We start from the raw sequence: 24,694 nt of genomic DNA on the forward strand, positions 1-24,694 counted from the left end.
CTATGGCTCATTCAGATCAATAAAAGTCTCTAGTACTGTATTTGCTGGAAGAGAATATTAAAGTTATCTCAACCATGAAAGGGTTACCAGTAATTATTCAAATCCTCTCAACTGTAACTTCCTACCTCTTTTACTTCATCACATCACTTTTCCACTTCCATGGGGTCATCATGGGTGTGTGTTAAAATGTCAGCAATGGCCTTCAAGACAGTGGCAGCAGTGGAGGTTGTGTACTGGTCCAGGTAGTTATGTCCCTCTTCTGTGCACTGGGCCAGCTGAGGTTCGATGGGTACCCGGCCGAGGAATCGAACCCCACCATGCTCAGCCAGTTGCTCCCCACCACCTGAGGCCAGGATGTTGCTGCACTCCTGCCGACCATATAGTGTAACTGTTGTTGTGGTCTCATGCTCCACTAGATATGAACCAAATGGACTGCAGGCTGAAGCTGCCTTTCTCATGTAATCCAACATCCTCCTTTCAGGGAATAGCAAGGGAAGCGGGTGAATTTTTTACAGCAGCTCATTCATATCTGCACCACCACATAAAGGCATCCTTCTCCGGCATTCAAACACTTAATCACATTAGCATTATTATCATCACCATCATGTTGACCCTTTTTCCACCTATGAGGTAGGATCTAGAAACAGGGAAGGAGAAAGTACAAAAGTGGGACAGCTATAAAAAGCAAGCTAAAAGGGCTACATAATCATATATATATCATTTAACCCATGGACTGTGCAACTACCTTTTTTCATCCCATCCTATGGTGTGCAAATTTTTTTTTTTTTAACTTTTTTTTTTTTATAATTGAAGATAAACATCCAGGGCATCACCTGGTGAAAAAAAATTAATCTCTCTCTCTCTCTCTGTCTTTGTGCAGGGCCATTCGCAAGTTTACTTAGGGGGGGGGAAAAAAAAAAAAAAAAAAAGTTATTATTATAAACTTGAAGATAAACATCCATGGCATCATCTGGTGAAAAGAAAAAATCTCTCTCCATCTTTGCTTAGCGCCATGCATAAGTTTGCACAGGGGTGGAGTAGTTTGCGGTGATGCACGGCCAGCACAGCCTGAGGTGTGGCTCGCAACGCAACGCTACCCAGCCTAAGGTGTGGCTCACAATCCATGGTTTAAACCCAAGAATGTAACATCATCAGTACCAAATACTGTATCTGCTTTTCTCTTGGGTATCATATAACTGTCATCTTGTGTGTGTGTGTGTGTATTTACCTAATTGTGATATACAGGAAACAAACTACGCTCGTGGGGTCGTATCTCTGTTTCTCGATGAGTCAAATTTTGCTTTAAACTCATTTAAGTTTTTTGACTGGACAATCTCCTTGTCCAGGCTATTCCACAGGTCTCTGCATCTATAAGGAAAACTATATTTCTTGATATCCTTCAAGCAGCTTGGCTTCTTCAATTTCATTCTGTGTTCTCTTGTTACTCTCTTATCCCATACAAACAGATCTTCTCTGTCAATTTTATCTACTCCCATCATGGTCCTGAACACTGCAATCATGTTGCCCCTCTCTCTCCTTTCCTCTAAGGAAGGCAAATCCAGCTTTTCCAGCCTCTCTCTGTACGACAGATCTGCCAGGCTGGAGACCATCTTGGTTGCTGTTCTTTGTATTCTCTCAATCTTGTTTATATCTTTCTCTCTGTGTGGGGACCACACTACTGCTGCATATTCTAACCTGGGGCAGTTCATGGCCACTATCAATTTTTTCATCATCTCATCTATGTAACGGAATGCTACTCTTATGTTAGTCAAGAGTTAATACGTCTCTCTATCTTGTTAATATGTTTTTCAGGTGACAAACTATCCTAGACCAGCACTCCCAAATCTTTCTCTTCTCTTGCTTTTGTGACTGGTTCATTACCCATCAAATAATTCAGTGATGGCCTCTTGGTACTTTCACCCATTTCCAATATTTTACATTTCTCTGCATTGAATTTCATTTCCCACATCCGGCTCCAATAATGTATCCTATCCAGATCTTCCTGCAGCATTTTACAGTCCTCCTCAACCTCTACCTTCCTCAAGATCTTTGCATCATCAGCAAACAGACTTGCATAACTGTTCACTCCATCTACTATATCATTTACGTAAATCAGGAACATTACTGGCGCCAACACCGAGCCCTGTGGGACTCCACCTGTTACTTTCCTCCATCCAGACATCCTATCCCTTATTACTGTCTTCATTTGTCTGTCTCTCAAAAAGTCTCTCATCCATTCCAGGAGGTTTCCCTTCGTCCTCCTATATGCTCTAGTTTCCACATTAGTCTCTATTTGGGGTACCTTTTGTGTGTGTGTGTATGTGTGTGTGTGTGTATTTACCTATTTGTAGTATACAGGAATTGAGCGATGCTCGTGCTGTCCTGTCTCCATATCCACATTTATCTAGTCTGCCTTTACACACATGAATGTTTTTCTCCTGCACCACCTTTTCGTCTAAGTCACTCCAAATACTTATGTATTTAACCAATAAACATAATTGTGATACACACAAAACATGCTATGCTCGTGGGTTCCCATCACTGTATCTCAGTAAGTCAAATTTAGCTTTAAACTCGTTTAAGTTTTTAGACTGGACGATCTCTTTGTCCAGGCTATTCCATAAGTCTATACTTCTGAAAGGAAAGCTATATTTCTTGATGTCCTTCAAGCAGCTTGACTTTTTCAATTTCATTCCATGTCCTCTTGTTGCTCTCTTAACCCATAAAAACAGATCTTCTCAGTCAATTTTATCTACTCCCATCATGGTCCTGAACATTCCAATCATGTCTCCCCTCTTTCTCCTTTCCTCTAAGGAAGGCAAATCCAGCTTTTCCAGCCTCTCTCTGTATGACAGATCTGCCAGATTGGGGACCATCTTGGTTGCTGTTCTTTGTATTCTCTCAACCTTGTTAATATCTTTCTTTTTGTGTGGGGACCACACTACCGCTGCATATTCTAACCTGGGGCGGATCATGGCCACTATCAATTTTTTCATCATCTCCTCATCCATATAATGAAATGCTACTCTTATGTTAGTCAAGAGTTTATAAGTCTCTCGAACTATCTTGTTAATGTGCTTTTCAGGTGACAAACTATCTTGGACCAGCACTCCCAAATCTTTCTCTTTTCTCATTTTTGTGATTAATTCATTACCCAACAAACAGTTCAGTGATGGCCTCCTGGTACTTTTACCCATTTCCAATATTTTACATTTCTTTACGTTAAATTTCATTGCACACGTCCAGCTCCAATCATGTATCCTATCCAGATCCTCCTGCAGCATTTTACAATCCTCCTCAACCTCTACCTTCCTCAAGATCTTTACATCATCAGCAAACAGACTTGCATAACTGTTCACTCCATCTACCATATCATTTACGTAAATCAGGAACATTACTGGCGCCAACACCGAGCCTTCAGGGACTCCACTTGTTACTTCCCTCCATCCAGACATCCTATCCTTTATTACTGTCCTCATCTGTCTGTCTTTCAAAAAGTCTCTCATCCATTCCAGGAGTTTCCCCTTCAGTCATCCTATATATTCTAGTTTCCACATTAGTCTCTTATGAGGTACCTTGTCAAAGGCCTTCTCTAAGGCTAAGTACACACAACCCACCCAACCATCTCTCTCCTGTACCTCGTCAATCACTCGAGTAAAAGCTCAACAAGTTAGAAACACATGACCTTCCACTTCTGAATCCAAACTGACATTCAGCCAAAATATTCATCTCTTCTAGATATTTTATCCATCTGTCTTTCAGGATTCTCTCGCACAATTTTGCGACCATGCTGGTTAGAGACACTGGTCTATAATTCAGGGGTTCTTCCCTGTTTCCTCCCTTATAAATTGGTACCACATTTGCCCTCTTCCATTCTTGTGGCACTTTCCCCTCTTTCAGAGAGCACACAATTAAACTGTGTATTTTATCCGCCAGTTGTTCTCTGCATTCCTTCAGTACCCAATTAGAGATTCCATCAGGTCCTGGGGCTTTCCTTACATCTTGGGTTTCCAGTAATTTATACACTTCCTGTACCTCCACTTTTATACCTTTTAGCACCGGTACATTTCTAACACTCCCTCCCCTTCCACAAACTCTTTTTCATTTGTGAAAACCGATTGGAAACATTTGTTCATTATTTCAGCTTGCATTGCTGCATCTTTATAGAACTCTCCTTTTACTTTCAATTTGGTGATTCCTTCCTTTTGTTTCAGTTTGCCATTAACAAATCTATAAAACAGCTTGGGTTCATCCTTGCATTTGTCTATTATACCTTTTTCAAAATTCCTTTCTTCTTCTCTATGTATTCTTGTGTATTCATTTCTAGTTCTTTTATATTCTTCCTTTGTTCTGCTGTTACCTCTCTTTCTACAGTTATTCCACGCCTTATCTCTCTCTTTTTTTGCTATCATACACCTTCTATTAAACCACTCCTTTTTCCTGTTTTCTTTCCCTCTTACCCTTGGTACAAATTTTTCCACTCCCAAATTATAGAGTTCTAGAAAGATATCCCACTTCCTTTGTATCTCTCTTGTTTCACTGAATTTTCTCCAGTCCGCATTTTCAAAAAATTTTCTCAATCCTGTGAAATTTGCTTTCCCAAAATTGTATCTTCCCTGTCTATGAAGCTCGTTTCTTGGCTCGACTTTCCCTATTATCATCTGGAACACAATGACCACATGATCACTTTTTCCTAGAGGACAGAAATATTTCAATGATTCTATTACATCGGGTTCTTTGGTAAACAGTAAATCTAACCTTGCTGGTGTGTCCTCACCTCGGAACCGTGTCTCTTCTCTGACCCATTGCGTCATCACATTATTCATTATTATATTTAATAATATAGTGCCCCACGAATCCTCGCTGCCTCCTGAGTCCCATTCCTTTCAGTTCACCTCTTTACAGTTAAAGTCACCAACCAAAATTATATTGTTGCTTTTCTCAATTATTTTTTGTAAATAACTAGCCACATCTGACAACATCTCCTGCTATTCATCATCATTCCATGCTCTCGTCTTAGGGGGAACATACACTACCGCCATATCACTCCTGACATTGTCTCCAGTTTCTAATTTCATATATATCACTTCAGCCCTGCCTTCTCCCATTTCCACGGTATCTATATTTATGTTGTTCTTCACTGCTATCATCACTCCTCCTCCCGTTTTTTCTTTTCTGTCTCTTCTCCACAGTTTGTATTTACCATCTCCCAAATGAACACCAGTATCTTCTCTTAATTTGGTCTCTACAAAGCACATGACATCAGGTTCATGTTCTCTCAAGAAATCGTTAATTTCAAGCTTTGCCGATATTAAACCATCAACATTAGTGTATATCGCCTTCAAATTAGTTTTGATGTTTTTTATACCCTCTTCTCTCCTTCTCTCCGTCAGTACCACTTCCTCAATTTCTGATCTTTCACAGCTATCCCCCTTAGTTTCCTTCGCTTCTATTTCTATACATACCACTTCCTTACTTTCATATCCATCACTCTCCAAAAAAAGGTATTACATTCTTCCTCTGTCCTCTTATCATTTTTTTCCTTTACATGTTCCTTCAAAGATTTTAACACTTCTCTTTCTTCTTCATTCAAGTCTTTTCTTATTATAATATTTTCCATCTCACTGTGTGTGTGTGTGTGTGTGTGTGTGTGTGTGTGTGTGTGTGTGTGTGTGTGTGCGTGTGCGTGCGTGCGTGCGTCATCATTCTGAAGTTTACTGCTGAAAAGAAAATATTTGTTACGGTACACATCCAGTACTGTGTGTGAGAGGACTGCTAACTGCATTTTACTTTTCTGCTATCTCTGCATATTGTAAGAACTGTAAAAATGAGATTCACAGCGAGATGAATAAAATAACAATAATAATTATGAAATGAAGCCAGACTTACCGAGCAGTTGGGACACACAAAACCAGACATGTTCTCAATGATGCCAAGTATGTTGATCTTGGTGCGTTTGCAGAAGGTGAGCTCTCGTGCCACATCTGCCACGGCCACCAGCTGTGGTGTTGTTACCACCACTGCTCCCAACACTGATGGCGTCGATCTGGAGGTGGAAACATTACTGGCTACCATTGTGCAATGTATAAAGTGATCTTTATAACACTGTACTGCAGTGTATACTTCTCATTTTAACTTGGCCTAAAACTGCCATCTCTCTATCTTGAATGCTGAGGTAAAACAAGAGATTAACACCAGAATGTGGTGTTAGTCATGAAGAAAGGGAAAGGAAAATGTTCCCTCAAGCTAGACCTTATTAGATCATATAGCCTTGCTAGGTTACAGGAGGGTGCTACCCCTTCCAGCATGGCTCAAACTCACGAACCCCTGGTCCCAAGTTCAATGCACTACCACTAAGCCACCCTGCCCCCTAGTCATGAAGAAAAGCCATGGAAAGAATGTAGAACCATAACACTGTCTTTGTCTGCCAATGAACACTGAAATAAATGGCCAAAGGTCTCAAATCTGGGACAAGTGAAGGTGAAAGAATATACAGCAGTTCTTAGATTTCACAGTTTAAATCAACTGTCAGTCATTATTTAATGTTATTTCAACACTGAAGGTGCAGACCTGGAAGTAGGAATATTACAGGTTACCATTAGGTCATATTTCTAGAACTGCTAAGTATTAGTTCTTGGATTTCATAGTCCTAAAGAATGGTATATATCAATGCTGCCCAACTGAAAGGGTAAAAAAATAAAAATAAAATAAAATAAAATAATACTGATAAAAGAATAAAGATAAATAATATTAGGGGGAAGTGAAACCCACCTGAGATTTTCCATGACTGAGATGTGCTCGTCAGAGGTGCCCGGTGGAGTGTCAATGATAAGGTAGTCAACGTCCCACATGATGCTCGTCAACAGCTGCTTGATCATTGCTACCATGATAACAAAGCCTCACAAGTACAGTAAGCTCAATCCATCCCTATTATGTAGTACTATCTGGGGTAAAATATCCTGTATTACTGGTGAAGTATTCATCATCATCATCATCATCCAGACCTCCCTTCCCACCCTTCGGCGGAGTGAGGAGCAGAAGCATCCAGATAGCCAAAGTGTACCCACTTCAATGGGCCATGCTTCCATTCACTCATCATTCAATCCCATGGAATCCTGGCTCCATCTGATATGCCAAAAGATTTCCATCATGTACTGTAGCTTCGCATATACCTATCCAATAGAGTCAATCCAAATGATGTCACATTAAAAGGGGTGCGAAACCCCAGGTCATACACTTCTCTGCACAAAATTCATCCAGCCAGCTTTATCTCTTGTCAGTCCCTTAGCCTCACCAATTTGCATATCCCTCTTCCTCACACACTCATCCACCATATCTCTCCACCTTCTTCGTGACCTACCTCGTCTCCTCCCTCATTCAAATTCAATCAGATATACCTTTTTCACCACGCTATTGTCATCCATTCTCTACACATGACCATATCATCTCCGTACACTCTCTTCAATTCTGGTGTCCAGGCTTCCCCACTCCGCTTCTTTCACGAATCGCATTATTCCGTATCCTATCCACTTTCCGTACTCCGCACACATTCCTTAACAGTTCCATTTCCATTGCCCTTACTCTTGACCTTTTGTTTTCATGCCACACCATAGTCTCACACCCGTATGTTCAAGTTGGCACTAACTCTCCTTCATGTAAAATTCGTGCAAAACAACACTCAAGCCTCTGTTTCTTCTCAAGGCCTTCATTGCACCAGCTACTTTCCTTCCTTGCATCACTCAACTTTCCACTTCTTTTGCAAATTTTCCTTTCTTTTCGATCACTTTACCCAGGTATTTGAAATCCCTTACCAATTCCAGTCTCTCTCCATTCACTGTAACATCACACTGGGAGTCACTTCTCTCTCAAAAACCAACATTTTACTCTTTTCTACATTTACTCTCAAGGCACAACATTTACAAACATCTACAAAACTCTGCACTAATCTACCAAGCTTCTGTCCAGTATTTGCATGCAGTACTCCATCAATAGCATACATCAAATTTGAGATATTCCATCCATCACTATTCATTACCAATTCCATTCCTCTCTTCATTACTTGTGTTTGTACATCTCTCATCACCCCATCGATATATATATATACTGAACAACCATGGGGACATCACACAACCTTGCTGCATGCCCACACTGATCATGAACCATTCACTTAGATGCCCATTTACCCTTACACATGGTTCACTGACATCATAAAAGTTCTCATTGGAACCTAGCAGCTTACCATCTACACTACATGTGCAAAACCTTCGATATTTCTTCTCTGTTTACACTGTCATATGCTTTTTCCAGATCCATAAATGCCATAAACACCTTATGGTCCTTCACACAGGCCTTCTCCACCAGCTGTCTCACTGCAAATATTTGGTTCACACATCCTCTGCAACTCCCAAAGCCACCCTGTTTGTCATCAGGTCTTCTGATATCTCTCTTACTTTCTCTTAAATTATTCTTTCATATATCGTCCTTATAACACTCAGCAGACTTATGCCATGATAATTCTTGCACCCAATTTGCTCCCCTTTATTCTTGTACAGAGGTAGAATCACAGCCTTTTTCCACTCTACTGGCACAGTTTCACTCATCAATGCTTTCTTACCTATCTCCAACAAGCACTTCATTCTGCTCTCTCCACTACACTTAATCATCTCTGCATACATCTCATCAACACCAGCTGCTTTCCCATTCATCAGCCATTTCACAGTGTTCTTTACTTCTGCAAGTGTCACGTTTCCTGGCACTACATTCCTTCTCTGCACACCCCCAAACCCAATAATGTTTACAGCTGCTCTGCTTTCTTCATTCCCATGCATCAGACTTTCAAAATATTCTTTCCATCTCTTCCTTACTTCATCCCCATGGGTTAATAATCTACTACTTACATCCTTCACACTTGCACGTTTCTTTCCACTGGCACTTCATTTTTGCAACTCTTCCCAGAATAACCTCCTATTTTCAGAGTAATTTGCATTCATTTTTCTTCCTACATCATCATTTACCTCCTCCTTTTTCCTCTTCACTTGTCTCTTTATGTGCTTCTTGCTCTTAATATATTCAAATCTTATTTCAAATGAACCCCTGTCCTGTATCCACTTTAGCTACTTCTTCTTTCCTCCACTGCTCTCTTGACCTCTTCATCCCACCATGCCGTACCTCTCTTCTTCACTGTTACTCTTGCAACACCACACATCACTTTAGCATTCCCAACTATGCAATCCCTGTATGCATTTCACAAGTCATTCAGATCCATTTCATTCCAATTCAATGATTCCAACTCACCCCCTACTTTGGCGTTGTATTCATCTGCCATTTCTTTAATCCTCAGCTTCTCGGCTTTCAGTCTCTCTTCCTGACTGCTCCTCTCTCTCTCTCGCGGTCTGCCTCATTCCTCTCAGCTTGATCTTGCATACCACAATCATATGATCTGGCAAACCTCCACTCCTCATCCTCTCACTGCCCTTGTATCAGCAACACTTCCCAGGAACATTTTCGAGCACATAATCAATCAGGCTCCTTTCAACATGATCTCCATTCCCTCTGTACCATGTATATTTATGAGCATCTTTATTCTTGAAGTAAGAATCACAAATGCACAACCTCCTTTCCTGACACAAGTCCTTCGGTCACATGCCATTATTGTTCTCTCCTAGTACTTCGTTACTGCCCATTATATCATTCACAGGACCAGTGCCTACTCTCCCATTCATATTACCCATTACAAATGCTTTATAACTCCTGGGCATTTCTCCTACTACTTCATCCAACTCAATCCAAAACCTGGCTTTCTCTGTCTAACTCCTGTCATCACATGGTGCATATGCTACAATCTCTGCCATTTTCACCTTCACAAACTTGAACTTGACATACATACATCTCAAGCTGACACATTTGTAATCTCTCATTCCACTCTGCAACACTTCATTCTTCAAAAATGCAACTCCTTCCTTATACCTCCCTTGCCCATTCATGCCCAACCTTACACATTTCACATCCTCCAACTCCTACACTTCATTCCATGCCATCACAATGCCATCAGAGCATATCTTGCACTCTTGAACACATTCACTACTTCCACCCTCTTGCTCTCCTCATTCACACCTCTCAGATTCCATATGGCCATGCAAACCTGCCCATACAGTTGGGGCCCTGTGCACTTACCGGGCTCTCCGAGGCTCTTTGCAACGTCTGCCATGTGATGTATTTAACTGACATAATAACACAAATTACAATAACTTTTTTTAACCCTTCACTCTGATGGATACTGTATCTAGCCACTCCAGTTCAAGATGTCTTTACTTAGCTGAATAATAGTATCTGATGGTAACAAGAAAAAACGAGAAAGTATGTCATCAAATTAAACAGGAGTAATGCATTACTCTGCTATGCAATGGCAATGGGTGAAGGCACTTACCATCCACTCACTCAATGTAGTGCTGCTTTGGGTGTCCGCCCTTTCCTCTCTACTTCCTTCCTCTTCTGTCTTTCCTTCACTTTTTCCTCTTCCTTCTGTCTATGGGTGACTTTACACTCCCTCTTCTGTGTTTCTTTCCTTAATTCTTTCCTCTTCCTTCTGCCTATGGGTGACTCTACACTGAGTGACATGCCAAATGGTTTCCTGTGCACCAGAAAACCATTTACTACACTAACCAAACTATGGTGCCTGGTGGTTTAGTGGGTAATTACGACGCTCCAAACAGATTGAGCCTGTGTAGATTTATATCCAAGGGGTGGTTTGGGTTTACTGCTCACGTAATGCCACTAAAGGATGAGTGAGGCTGGTCACTCTCATCTTTAAAGCCAGGACCAACTTGCCCAGCCCTGGGCTCCTACACTCCTCATGGGGCAACATAAGATTGGATGATGATGATGACCAAAATTTTCTTAGCAGAACTAAGATTGTTAAGTGTAATAAATAAAATGTACCATACACAACAAGATTCCATCAGTAGTACAGTATTTGACAATTACTGGTAAATGGAATATACTGACCATTCTTCTTTGGGCCTCTCCATATTACAGCATCATTCTTTGAGTCCAGGAAGAAGGCAAGAGATATCACACTCAGGCGCTTATCTTCATCAACATAAACAGGAACCCATTTTCTGCAAATATCAGAGAATGTGGCAGACTGGAACACACAGTAGTATAAAGTGCTCCTATCTCATGTATTCCCACTGCAAAAAATAAGAGGTTTATTTTGAAGATATTGAAAGGATGTATGGTGATATGGATACCATGAATTTTATGAAACCCTTCATTATGCACCCTCCCCTAAGGTAAATAAGATCATCTGACAGTACAAAGAAAAAAAAGTTTAAACATGTCACTGTATCAAAACATCATATTACATCTCACTGTACCAAAAATTATCATAATGTTTCTGCTCTTGCACTATAGTACATACCGTATTTCCTAAGATGAATAAAACGACATCTTTTATTTTCCCATCCAGAGCACAGAGGTGACAGTGACACTTATGGCAAGACTGAGCAGTTGCTTGTCCACGGGAAGTATCATGTGACAATAAATATCAACCACCCACCAGTGGTAAACCTTTATGGGTCACTTCTGACTGGAGTGTCTTAACTCACTAGACCACAAGGTATCACAGCAGTAAGACTAAAAAATGCCAGAAAAATGTGTTCTTTGGAATGGACTTCTTGCTGAACCACGACAAAATCTTTCAGTGCAAGAGAAAGAAAAGAGAGTCATAAGGAAGGAGTGTAAAATGGGGATGCAAAAACTGACACTTCTTTAACTTAACAGGGACCACATGAACATATGCTATATGACAGGGTATTATCGTATCAGTGGGTTAACATCACTAACTTGATTTTTATCTTTTCAATTAGGCAAAAACAAAGGAATACATTACATATGTTTCTTCTTTATGATGAAAGGCTTAGTTTAAAACCAATTTTGAGTTCATTATGCTGCAGACTGTTGAGTGATGAAAAATATGAGATGTTCCAAAGACTCAAAATTGTACTGGGAAATAAGTTTGTGTATAGCACCATGTCACAGGGTTTTTCAAGTGTTTACATATTAAAGGATAATTATTGATAATGCTGAAAGCAGGGACAATGAATTGTCTTGCTAAAAATCAAGCAATGATTACTTTATGCTGGCTTGCTTCGCTGATTCTCTCAGGACGAGAATTTATAAACTTTCTCAACAGTACGCAGCAGAGACTAATTCCTCACAATTGCTGTTTGTTAGTACTGTTAGCCTCTGAAGAAAGTGACTTCACCCCTGACAATCAATAACTGATGCTATTAATGATACCAGATTCTTGCTGGTGCATTAACTCCTAGATGACACAACGGATTTTAAGCTTAATACAAAAAGACTGGCCTAAATACCAGTTATGAATAGCAAAGTGTTTATGCAAACTAGGAGCTATAAGTGAAATAAGATTCATTCATTGACAGACGCCATGTATCCCAAACGGGATGGCCAAGGGCTTAGAGTTAATTGTTTTACAGGGAGGGGCACTAATCCTCCACCAACCCCACTTGACACGTAGGGAGAATTTACATTACATTAAGCTCGAAAAAAAAAACTGTTAAATTTATTGATTACAGAGAAATAAATTTACGTTACATTTCAAAATGAATTCAAACTAAGGAGATCGCACTCACTTGCTCACTCAAAAGCTAAACTCTTAAACCTAGGAAAATACGAAAAGAAAATACTGGTCAGAAAAGTGGACAAAGCAGATGACTGGGTGTCGTTACTGGAAGGACACTGCACTCGCTAAGTCTCTCGCCGATTCACCATCTAGGTGGAAATTCAGGAACTGGACAACGGCGGCACTGCTATGCTCTGGGCCCAACCTGCTTTCATGGTGTACAAACCTTGACTGACTTCAAATCGTGGGAAAGAGGCGAGCGTCCAACTCCATTACTAATGGCCAGAATGAGCGAAACACGCCGGTAATAAATCGCTCAGCGGAAGTGCTAATGTCTCGCACAAAGACGATCATTTATGACAGTGAAAAATTGCTCTGAAAACACTCCCGACCGGGTAAATACGCAGCAATTAAACTCAATGATAAACACTGGGATTCCACTAGAGTTCGCAGTTTCCCACTAAATTTAATGTCACTAGCCGACTCGTGACACACCATGACAGCCCACTTGGATCAAACCTGTATACCTTCTGCAAACTACAGATTCTATAAGGTACCTTTTTGCTCACCAAGCTGGCTGATAACTGGTAATATTATCAACTTATTAGCATTGTTCCAAGGTGGGGTAATACTGACATACCTGGTGGGACAATAACAGCATCAGTTTAAATAATGGATTTCTGCCACTGGCAGCTACAGTATGTGCTCAAGGGTGATTATTATTAATTTGTAAACTTGTTTACATATGGAGGGGACCGAGAGTGATGTTGAAGATAATCTGGCAATTAACAGAAGGGTCAGATGAGGAATCCCATGTATCTGTAGCAGTCTCTGAGGTCCAAAGCCAAGAAGACACAGATGAAACAAGTACCACAGAGGATAAAACATGGACAACTGAGAGTGAAGACTATGGTGACCAAAGATTTGGGGTTAATGGAAGGGGATTATGACTATGTGCTGAAAGCATTCAACTACAGCCAACACAATAGGGGTACACACTAAAAAGGACAGTTTCTGAAGACCAATGAGGACGATGACAACCGCATGGTGAAATATTATAGGATTACAAAGAGAAACACCAAAAAGGAAGGTCTTCATACATTTAAGGTGCCTGAGTCTGGAGACCACTACTCCACAGGCAAAACTGCACTGTGAGCAAACTGCGGATGTATTCTTTTAGGAGCGGAAAAGTGTTATTTAAGAAGTAAGAATGATTTTGGGTCACTGACAATTCAGCAAATCAATGGGGAAAAAAAAAAAATACAGTGCTAAGTGCTTACTGCCAGTTCCACTGCTCAGGATGGTTAGGGAAACTGTTTACTGTAATTCTTAAGGAAAAGGATGCTTTCAAATACTGACTGAAGCTGTGATGCTTTTGACCAATGTAATTTATAGTAGTACAAGACTTACTGGTATAGTCTGTTTTCTATGCTTAAAGATCACATGCATCCATTGCTTTATCCCTGTTCATGAGTAATGAAAAGCTTTCTCAAATCTGTTACATCCAGTGCGTCCCTGTGTCCAAGGCCTGGAGGGGCTGGGTTTACAATGGAAGAGTTGAGAGGTAGGATGGGACTAGAGTGTATTGGTGTTGTGATGAGGAGAGGTAGATTGAGGTGGTTTGGACATGTGGAGAGGATGGGGGGTGATAATTGGGTGAGGAAGGCGAGAAGTGTTAATATTGGGGGTGGGGTTATGAGAGGTAGACCGAGAAAGACATGGGACGAGGTCATTAAGTATGACCTTAGGGTTAAGGGACTGAACAGGGAGGCTGCAATGGATCGTGCAGCGTGGAGAGCCGCCATTAGGTGACCAAGGCTGACACATGCAAGCATGTTGGAGCCTTTAAAAACGAAACGAAACGAAAACAAAACGATCCGGGACCAGTTCCCCCCCCCCATTTTTAAAAAGTTTAGTGCGTTATTTACTTCAAATGCAATATGTTGTAATTGAATTTACATGTTTTGCTACAATATCTTAAGATTTTGAACAATAATCACTTCAATGCACTGGCTGCATCCTATTTTATGAATAAAAAAAAAAAAGCAGCATGCTGATATCACCCCATTCATGGATTAATATCAGCAAGGGTTTTCAAATATTGGCGAAAATTAATTTTAATTTTATAAGGAAAGTTTTGGAGAACACAGCTTTAAAATACAGCCTGTAGTTTCCATATATGTCTTTCTTACCACAAAGAGGTTTCATTTGTAGTGATAGCAACCAATAAATTAAGATTTTTTTTTTTCCTTTTCTTCCCCGATATTACCCCTTCGTACAATATATACAGTATACAGTATTTTACTGCAAGAGCAAATTAACTTTTTTCTTGTCTGCTCCTATACTGTATGCTACACAAGTGGATGACCAAGGAGGGTTCTCAGGTTAAGGGTGTATCACATAAATTTATTTCACACACCATCAAAAGTGCCTGCTTCCTGTCCTACCAGGTGATATGCAAAAGTACTGGTACCCAAAAATAAAATTATGGCAGATGTGTTCTTTATGTTCTCCTGTGTGCTAAACCATGAAATACATGCAATGTGCAGAATTTACCCATGTTTTTTCCTCTTTTTATAAACACAAATCTTTGCTATATGAGGAATATTACTGTCAGCTGTGTTTTAGCACAGACAAGGAGAGGTGAGTGCAGTAGCTTCCCCTGTGTCTTGTTCTTCCAGCAGACCATAATCTGAGCAATGAGAAGCAATTGGTCATATGTTTGTTTGTGAATCTGAACCATGGCATGACCACTGACCCTTGTGGCGTGGTGAGCACATCCCTGCCCTCGACACCCAGCATGCGTGGTATGGATGGGCCGCACAGGTCAATGTCCAGTATCCCCACACGGTGCCCAGATGATCTAAGCGCCAGTGCCAGCTGTACTGCCACTGTGCTTTTGCCAACACCTCCCTTACCCGACAGCACCAGCAGGGTCTGACCTACCCCTTCCAGTATGCCCTCTGTTAATGGAAGAATGTATATGATAGTACAATGAGTCCTCAGTACGTCATCATTTATGACAGTCTCTTTTGCTGCTATGCCTACAGTATATTAAAGAAAAAACTTTCAAATACAGTTTCAACCCTGTCTATAAAAGCTGATCCAGGAGTGGGAGTATGCTATCCAGTGGTGACACACATAGAAACATATGGCTCCATTGTCCTGTTATACAAATGTCCATTAACTCCCTCCCTGTCCCCCCAAAAGGAAAATGATAAGCTGTAAGAGATGGGCAACTTCAACCTACAGTTCACCAGGTTCATCTCCAGATGAGCTCGCAGCCACAACACCAACTACAAAGCAGATTAGTTAGAGGAAGTGTGGATCAAATATTTCCCGCAGGATTGGCACTGATGAAATCAAAATGATTTAATCATGTGATCTAGACTGGGGGGTGGTTGGATGAAGTTCAGGGAGCTGCTGCCTCTCCTGACATTGAGAGGGCTCTCCCTCAATGCTAAGGGATCTTTTTATGTGGCATGTGTTCTCTCCACTTAACTTACTGATGATCAGTTACTGGGCATAAAAAAATCACCTGACATTAAGCTCCATTACGCTTGACTGATTGATCCATTTTGTTACTTAAACCCTCTCCTATACCAGACACATGCTGTGCTTGCTGACGCATGAAAGCATGTTGGAGCCTTTATAAATGATACGATATGATGGGGTGTCACGTATAGCAGGGTTTTACTTGTGTCACGAGGCTGGTACGGTACTAGAGAAGCCATGGATATCCACCTCTAAAGCAACAGTTAACATTATAAGCAGTACTGTAACTCTAAGGAATGGTAATATAGTCACTAATACAAATTTTACAATGGTACTGGAATTTTAACCATTACCCAATACATACCCGTGGCTGCTGCCATGCTAGTATAGGTCTGCTTTACTTCTCAACTTGCTTAGCTTGGCCAGTAAGTATTTTTGGATAAATGTATACTTTAAGCAGCAGAAAGATCTTAACAATTCAATTCATATTTCTCCAGTTTTCTGTATTATTCTTTTCAGGAAAGTAAATAACTTTTTCCTGCAGATTCTCCCCCTCCCGTTATTATCATCATGTTCCTTGTTTGTTTCCAGCGAATTGGAAGAAAGTTACTCAAATGTACTCAAAGGTGGATTTCATTTCCCATTTCCCAGCTCGAGGTTTGGTTAGGCTGTTAGGTTTGGTTTAATTTGAAATACCCACCTCAACGGGAGACCACGGAAGGGGTGGTGCAACACCCACCCCATAGAGTAAAATGCAGCATAGTGCCCCAGTAAACATCCAGACACCCCCACAAGGAGCCCACAGATGAGAAGCAGCAGCGCGCCGGGACTCGGTGCGACAACGGCCTAAATCAGCCTGGGCCGCGCGCCCCTATGACCCGGAGCCCGCCCGCCGTCACCATAGCAGGAGTACCACACTACCTTCCGGGCGAGCCTTCACCAACCAGCTAAGGGGTGGAGCTGCCTATCCAGCTCCTGCCAGCACCCCAGAGACTGCCTGTAGCTGCTCAACCCTCTTTAAGGAGACGGCCTGTAGCGGCTCAGGGTTATAAGGAGATGGCCTGTAGCTGCTCCCGCTTTCATCAGGAGACGGCCTGTAGCCGCTCTGAAGGTGTCTTCCTTGAGATGGCCTGTAGCTGCTCGCCCCTCACTAAGGAGACGGCCTGTAGCTGCTCTGAGGGTAACCAGGAGACGGCCTGTAGCTGCTCCACAGGTGTTCTTCATGAGACGGCCTGTAGCTGCTCAAACCCCTTCCTTTAGGAGACGGCCTGTAGCCGCTCCCGCCTTCATCAGACGGCCTGTTGCCATTCCGAAGATGTTCCCCCTGAGACGGCCTGTAGCCGCTCTGAGGGAAACGAGGAGACGGCCTGTAGCCACTCCCGCCTTCGTCAGATGGCCTGTAGCCGCTCTGAAGGTGTTCCCCCTGAGACAGCCTGTAGCCACTTCGAAGGTGTTCCTCCTGAGACGGCCTGTAGCCGCTCAACACCCCTCCTGAAGGAGACGGCCTGTAGCCGCTCAACACCCCTCCTGAAGGAGACGGCCTGTAGCCGCTCCCACCTTCATCAGACTGCCTGTAGCCGCTCACCCCTCCTGAAGGAGACGGCCTGTAGCCGCTCTGAGGGTAACGAGGAGATGGCCTGTAGCTGCTCCCGTCTTCGTCAGACAGCCTGTAGCTGCTCCGAAGGTGCCCCTGGCTTTGCTCGCAGCCACCCACTCCCTCAGGCCACGGCAAGTAGCCGGGCCTTGGCGCTGGCCTGTAGCCGCACCCCTAGGAAGCCACAGCTAGTAGCCGGGCCCTACGGCAGGAGACGGCCTGTAGCTGCTCTGCCGCCTGTAGCTGATGCCTGTTCCCCAACCCCTGACACAGAGGGAGTCTCGGGCGTAGAGGAGTATTGGAGAGGCCCTGTACCCTCACCTGACCTCTGCTCCCTACAACTAGCCCTGGAGGAGACCCACCTGACAGACCCTGACGCAGACCGGTGCCGCAGCCCCTTCCTGTCGGCGCCGCCAAGCCCCGGGGACCGCAGCCCTCAGGAACCCCAGACCACCCCCAGAACTCCCGGGCAGGAACTCCCCACATCTCGACGGCAGAGGTCCTCATCCTCCGTCAGGAGCCTGAACGACCGTTTCAGGCAACTGATCAACCCCAGTCCTGAGGGCCACACTCCTATCCCCAGTCCTGATAGCGCTGGCCTTTTCGCCACCCACAGCCCTGGACGAGATCGGACGCCCCCGAGTGTGGATCCGTGCCCTCTGGGCACGGAGGCCCCTGGTGGTGCCCAGCCCCGTCAGTAGCGGAGCTATGCCGCCACTTCGCCCGAGCCCCTGGCGCCAGACGCAGACCTGAGTGACCCTAACTGTGAAATATCAGTGACTGAACAGTGCCTAGGCAGAACAATGAATTGATCTTGTCGCAGGAATCAGCGACAATACCCAGTGTTAGAGAAAATAATAGATACAGTGAACAGTGTACAGACTAATACAGTGACAAGATCAAAGTGGTAGAGAAAGTGATAATAATTAGTCAAAAGCAGAATACTAGTGGAGGGTAATAAAGTAAACACGCTACCATCAGAAATTATCTCGTACCACCATAATCAAAATCAGACCCCAGTGCCTTACACCACCCTCCCCAATGTGAATTAACCTTAGCAACTCCACACGTATAGAAACCCTGGACTTCCCTAATTGAGCAAGCTACAAATACATCGTAACCTTCGTAGACACATATTCAAAATTCCTGATTGTATGCCCGGCCAAACAACACCACGCCATTGCCGTGGCCGACGCCCTCGTCTGCCACATTTTCCCCTTCTTCGGCATCCCCCAAGCCCTTCACTCAGACAACGTCCCAGAGTTTACCAGAAAGATATGGAATTGGAACTCGCCATCATCTTCGGGTACAAACTCTCCCACTCCTCCCCATACTGGCCACAGGGGAATGAGATATGTGAGAGAAGTCACCGCACCCTCCTCAACCAGGTACGGGCCAGGATAGAAGAAACGCGAAACGGGGACTGGCCAGTCCACATAAAAATTGTACAGTGGGAATGTATACCTGTCCCCGAGAAGACGGCGTTACCCCTCACAAACGAGTGTTCGAAGAAACCCCACTTCTACCGCTACGACACCACCTACAGTCCCCCTCCACGCCCCCCATGTCCGACCCCCTTCACCACCTCAGGAGCCGACTGCATCATCTACAAAAGCACCAGGACTTTCAACCTGACATCGCCCCCACCAATCCCTACAAGCCAGGCAACTCAGTTGTTGTGGCCCAATTACCAGTCCCTAACAAACTATCACCTCGCGACCATATACAGATATCAACGTTCCCAACCCTTACCAAGTAACTATCCAGTACCATACCACAACACCCCGGGTACCTACCTCAATCACCACGTGCGTCTCTTCCATCCCCCACCCGCCACCTCTCAAACAAGCCGCACTCACTCCCCAACAAAGCACGCCACACCACCACCCGCCTCCCCCGACCACACAACCGACTCATACACCTGCTACCTCAAACCATCACACTCATCACCCTCACTCACTCCCTCCTCCACAATCTCGTCCCCCACTGTATCCTTCACCAACTCCATAACCTCCCCACAGACCCCCCATGCACCCTCAGCAACCTTACCACCCACCTCAACAACCATCGCCGCACCGCCACCACCAGACACAAAGGCCCTGCCATCCAACCGGGGAACCCCCCACCCTCTCCCAGCCACGTCACCACGTGACCGATGCTCCACGCTGCCTACACCTACCCTGACCCTCGCCACCACTAGGACCGGCCACCTCACACCCACACACTCCTCACCCTCACCCACTCCTCATTCCACACCCACGTCCTACACCAAACCCCACACCAGCTCCCCATCCTCGCCCACCACCACACCACCACCACCTAACACAAAAACTCCACCACCGAAACCAAGAACCCACCACCCCCACCCGGCCGTCTCATCACATGGCCCAAGCTCCTCGCTACTTACACCTGTCCTCACCATCACCACTACCAGATCCAGCCATCTCTCTCGCCCACCAACAAGATACGCACCCATACCCTCACCCCCACCCCCACCCCCACCACCTCCAGCTCCTCCAAAGACACCTCCCCCATACTCCTCAAACTACATCATGCAAGAAGGAAAATTTTAGCGGCCAACCTCCCAAGGGCGATTAATGCGTGTCCCCTGCGACCTCATAAAACCCAGGTCACCTCACCTGTCTCCAGCATTCAGCCCAGAGTCACTGGCCACCAGGCCAGTCACCGCACTCTGTGCCGCAAGAAATGAACATCAAACGCACGCTCTTGACCCCTGCCCAGGGGAACAGACAACGCCTCCGAGGGACACCACAACTTCTACGTCTCCTGCAAAGAACTACACAAACCTCCACCCTTGAGATAGTATGCCAACCCCACCAGGAGCCATACCTACCCACGCAGCACTGGACCTCACTCCTCCAACACCTCACGCCAACCCACCAGACTGCTACCTCCAGCATTTACCACCTCCAGACACGGGTATGTGACTTTTCCAAGAGGAGACCACAGGGAGGTGCAGAAAGGGCCCGAGCAAGACAGGCATAAGTCCCTCGCCACCATGCACTCCTCTTCCCTTCAATGGAGCCCACGGGAGGCACACCACCCCACTGTATTGCTCTCTACCCAGACCATCACTCACCAGGATTGGGGTGGGACTCGGGTAACCACAGTCCCAAGTAGGACCACGACAACGCCCACCATGCTCGTCTGGGAATGGACGTCCATCGTACTCCTTTCACCTACTGCCCGCTGTAGGACTGCGACAATGTCCACTGTGCTCGTCAGGGAGGGAACGTCCACCATACTTCCCTCACCTGCTACCCCCGCTGGGAGCAGGACCACAACGACACCCAATGTGCTTGCCGGGGAGAGGATGCCCACCATGCTCCTCTCACCTGCAGTCCCAGGGTCTAGTGGAACCACAGTGGCACCCACTGTGCCCGCCGGGAGGGGAACATCCACCCGTACCTCCCTCATCCACTACCCCTGCGACACCCACCAAGGGCAATGCCCCTTGCTTGCCTCACTCCTCCAGAGGCCAAGTGGGACACCCCTCTCGCTCTCCCCACACCCCGAGGGGCAGAGCTAGCTCCCTAGCAGAGTCGTTGTTGGAGAGGGTCTGGAGTGGCCCCATAGTGAGCCTGGGGATACGCTCACTGCAGCCAGTGCCCCTACATCACCTATCGCTGCCGGACTCCCAGAGGAAGAGACACCGCAGGCAGCCCCTGACGGCTTCTTGACAGAGGCGAGACCGCAGCCCCCAGTCACTGAGGGACGCTCCCAGGACTCTCGGCCGAGACCTTCCCAGACCAGCCGGCGAGCTGTCCTCCACCAAGGGTAGGCACAAGGCAGCGTGCCTACTCGCCATGCTTGGTCCCAGTCCCGAGGGCCGACACACTCTCCCATCCTACTCTGTCCCTGCCTGCCTCTTCCCCACACTTCTCAGTCGCCCCGGGTAGGCCTTTTCCCCCACCCCACCTGTCCCAGCTATCCTCTCCCCACACCCTCAGGTCCATGAGAGAACCCACCACACCACTCTCAGTGAGTTTGGCACCCTTTCAAGTTGAATCATGCCTGCAAAATATGAAAACGGCCTCAGACATGAAACAGCACCTGTCGACCACATGTCCTCGGACATGAACCGGCACCTGTCAACCACATGTCCTCAGGCATGAACGGGCATCAGGAAGTTAAACCCCAGCCACACCTTGGAGGCAGACTCCTATGGGCTACATCAGCTTGGAGTGCTTGAACTTACAAGAGAACTAAGTCTTAAAAAAAAAAAAAAAAAAAAAGTATCAGGGGAATGGGGGCTAATGCATTACATAAATAGTATTAAGACTCACCCTTGCTCTCCCTGTAGGCATTCGAGAAATCTCTAGAGAAGAAAATATTCAAGTGCAATAGGCATCCTCCTCCAGTATTTCACTTTCCCAGCCTTGGTTCTAAAATAAAACAGTATGGTATTGTTGATTGATTGTGTGTGTGGATGAAAGGATGAGAAGGTGTATTGGATGCATGAGTATATAGAGGGTGGGGGAGTACAGAATCAAAGTCCAAATGAAATGGAAAAATAGAAGAAGCGAAGGACAGAAGGAAGTAGTTCATACAAGGAGGGTGGAAAGGTTACAAGAGGATGGAAAAAAGGCAGAATATAAGAAGCAAGTAGAGGAGCCACTGGGTAAATATGGATTGGAGCAGATGGGGGATGTGGAAGGTGTGTGCAAGATATTTACAGAAGAAATACGTGCAGCATGTGAGGTGGTGTGTGGGGTGAAGAGAAGATGAAAGGGGGTGCAGGGAACAGCATGGTGGAATGAAGAGGTGAGAGGGGCTGCGGCACAAAAGAAGAAAGCATATAGTGAGTGGATGAGAAACAGGGGCATGGAAGAAGTTGAGAGATGGAAGAGAGTTATATGTAGAGAGGAAGAGAAAGGTGAAAAGAAGTTAGTTGAGGAGTGAAAGATAAAAATGGTAGATTACTAGTGGAGATGGGAGAAAAAGTGGGTAGATGGAGAAAACACTTTAAGGAATTGTTGAACATAGGGAATGAAAGTAATGCGTGTATAAGTGGCTGAGGAATGGCTGGGAGAAGGAGGGATGTGAGATAAGAGGAAGAAATCAGTAGGATGGAAGTTGTGGATGCAATGAAGAAAGTTGAAATGGGGAAAGCCCCAGGAATTGATGGAGTGTATGGTGAAATGCTGAAGTATGGGGGAGAGATAGTAATAGAATGGATGTGGAAGATGTGCAGATTGGCCTGGGAGGAAGGCAGAGTCTCAGAGGATTGGAAATCAGGTATAATTATTCCCTTGTACAAAGAAAATGGGGAAAAAGAAGTGTGTGGTAAACATAGGGGCATTTGTCTTCTTAGTGTAACAGGAAAAATATATGGTAAGATACTTATTGACAGAGTTAGGAAAATGACAGAGGAATTAGTTGGAGAAGAGTAGGGAGGTTTTAGGAAGGAAAGAGGTTGTGTAGATCAGATAATCATTCTCAGATCTTTAGAGGAAAAGTTTCTAGAGAAGGGAAAGGGATTTAATCCCAGAGCTAGGCAACTATGGCCATATAGCCCCGCTAGGTTACAGGAGCACGCTATGACTCCCGGCAAGGCAGCCCCGGGCAAGGCTCGAACTCGCAATCCCCCGATCATGACCCCGATGCTCTACCGCTGAGCCACCGTGCCCCCTAGAGAAGGGAAGGAAGTTGTATGCAGCCTTCATGGATTTGGAGAAAGCATATGACAGGGTGGACAGACAAAGATTGTGGAAAGTATTAAGAATATATGGAGTAGATGAGAAGTTGTTGAAGGCCGTGAAGAGTATGTATGAGGGTGCTAAGGCTGCAGTGTGTGGGGATAGTGAACTGAGTGAATTTTTTCTATTTGAAAGTTGGATTGAAACAAGGATGTGTCATGTCTCCATGGCTCTTCAATCTGTATATGGATGGGGGTTATAAAAGAGATACAAGGTAGGGCAGTGGATGTTGCAGTGGACATAGTAAGAGAGGGCAGTGTTTGGAAACTTCCAGTACTATTGTTTGCAGATGACACTGTGCAGTGAAGACGAAGGGAAGCTGCAAGGCTTGGTGGATGAGTTTGGTTGAGTGTGTAAGAAACAGAATCTAAAGGTGAATGTAGGAAAGAGTAAAGTTATGGTCTTCAAGAGAGGTGAAGTCAGTGAATGTACAGTGAGGCTGGATGAGGGGGCAAAGGAAAATGTGAGTGCATTTAAACACTTGGGTAGTGTGATGAGTAAGGATGGAAGTTTAGACAGTGAAGTGCTTGAAAGGGTACAGCAAGGAAGAAAGGTTGCTAGTTCCTTGAAAGCACTGATAAGAAACAGGGAAGTGAGCATGGAAGTGAAAAAGTTACTACATGACTACTGTGATACCAACTCTAACATATGGAAGTGAAGCTTGGACCTTGTTGAAGGGACAGAAGTCAAGAGTGAAAGCAGTGGAAATGAGTTATTTGAGAAGAGCATGTGGAGTCACATGGAGAGACGGACTAACAAAGGAGGAAGTGAAAGAGTGTTGTGGTGTGGATGTGGATGTGATAGGAAGTGCTGGGAGAAACACTGAGGTGGTTTGGCCATGTGGAGAGGATGGAGAGTGAGAGACTGATGAGAAGAGTGTATGTGAGTGAGGTGGAGGGGGGGAGAGGGAAGGGGGAGGTCAAGGATGAGATAAAGAGATGGAGTGGAGAGGTATATGAGAGATGGGGGTGTGAGCTGGGAGGAGAGCAACGAAATGGCAGGGGACAGGGCAACATGAGGCAATTTGTTTGTGGCCACCCCTAACGGGACTGAAGTATCTGGCAATACAGAGATAGATAGATGGTATTAAAGCTTATCCCATCCATGGGTGTAAAAAAAAGGTCTGAATGATGATGATAATGATGGTGATGATGATGATGATACAGATGCTCTCTCATGGAGTGCAGTAGCACTTTGTAAGTAGGAATGGTGCAGGTTCAAAATGGCATCTTGTCCTAC

At 44.7% G+C, this 24,694-nt stretch overlaps 1 protein-coding gene across 1 annotated transcript; it reads right to left on the reverse strand.

Moving 5' to 3' along the window:
- Window positions 1-16,570, reverse strand: Nubp2 (NUBP iron-sulfur cluster assembly factor 2). The gene is made up of 6 exons (XM_080268080.1): window positions 16,506-16,570; window positions 15,405-15,609; window positions 11,005-11,117; window positions 6,772-6,880; window positions 5,890-6,046; window positions 1-368 (listed from the first exon to the last, which is right to left on the reverse strand). Exons 1-6 carry the CDS (start codon window positions 16,519-16,521, stop codon window positions 144-146), a joined length of 825 nt encoding a protein of 274 aa, XP_080124206.1. The 5' UTR covers window positions 16,522-16,570; the 3' UTR covers window positions 1-143.
- Window positions 16,571-24,694: the final 8,124 nt, after the last annotated feature.

This window comes from Coenobita brevimanus, chromosome 26 (assembly GCF_032717465.1).
Source record: "Coenobita brevimanus isolate Jiangsu-jjx chromosome 26, ASM3271746v2, whole genome shotgun sequence".
NCBI lineage: Eukaryota > Metazoa > Arthropoda > Malacostraca > Decapoda > Coenobitidae > Coenobita > Coenobita brevimanus.

Bases quoted from the DNA above. Each gene is read 5' to 3' on its own strand.
- Nubp2 (XM_080268080.1), bottom strand. The intron at 11,118-15,404 runs GTCAGTGGTCAT...TGATATTTGCAG, and splicing joins GTGCTCACCACGCCACAAGG to AAAATGGGTTCCTGTTTATG. The intron at 6,047-6,771 runs GTGGGTTTCACT...TTCCACCTCCAG, and splicing joins TCAGTCATGGAAAATCTCAG to ATCGACGCCATCAGTGTTGG.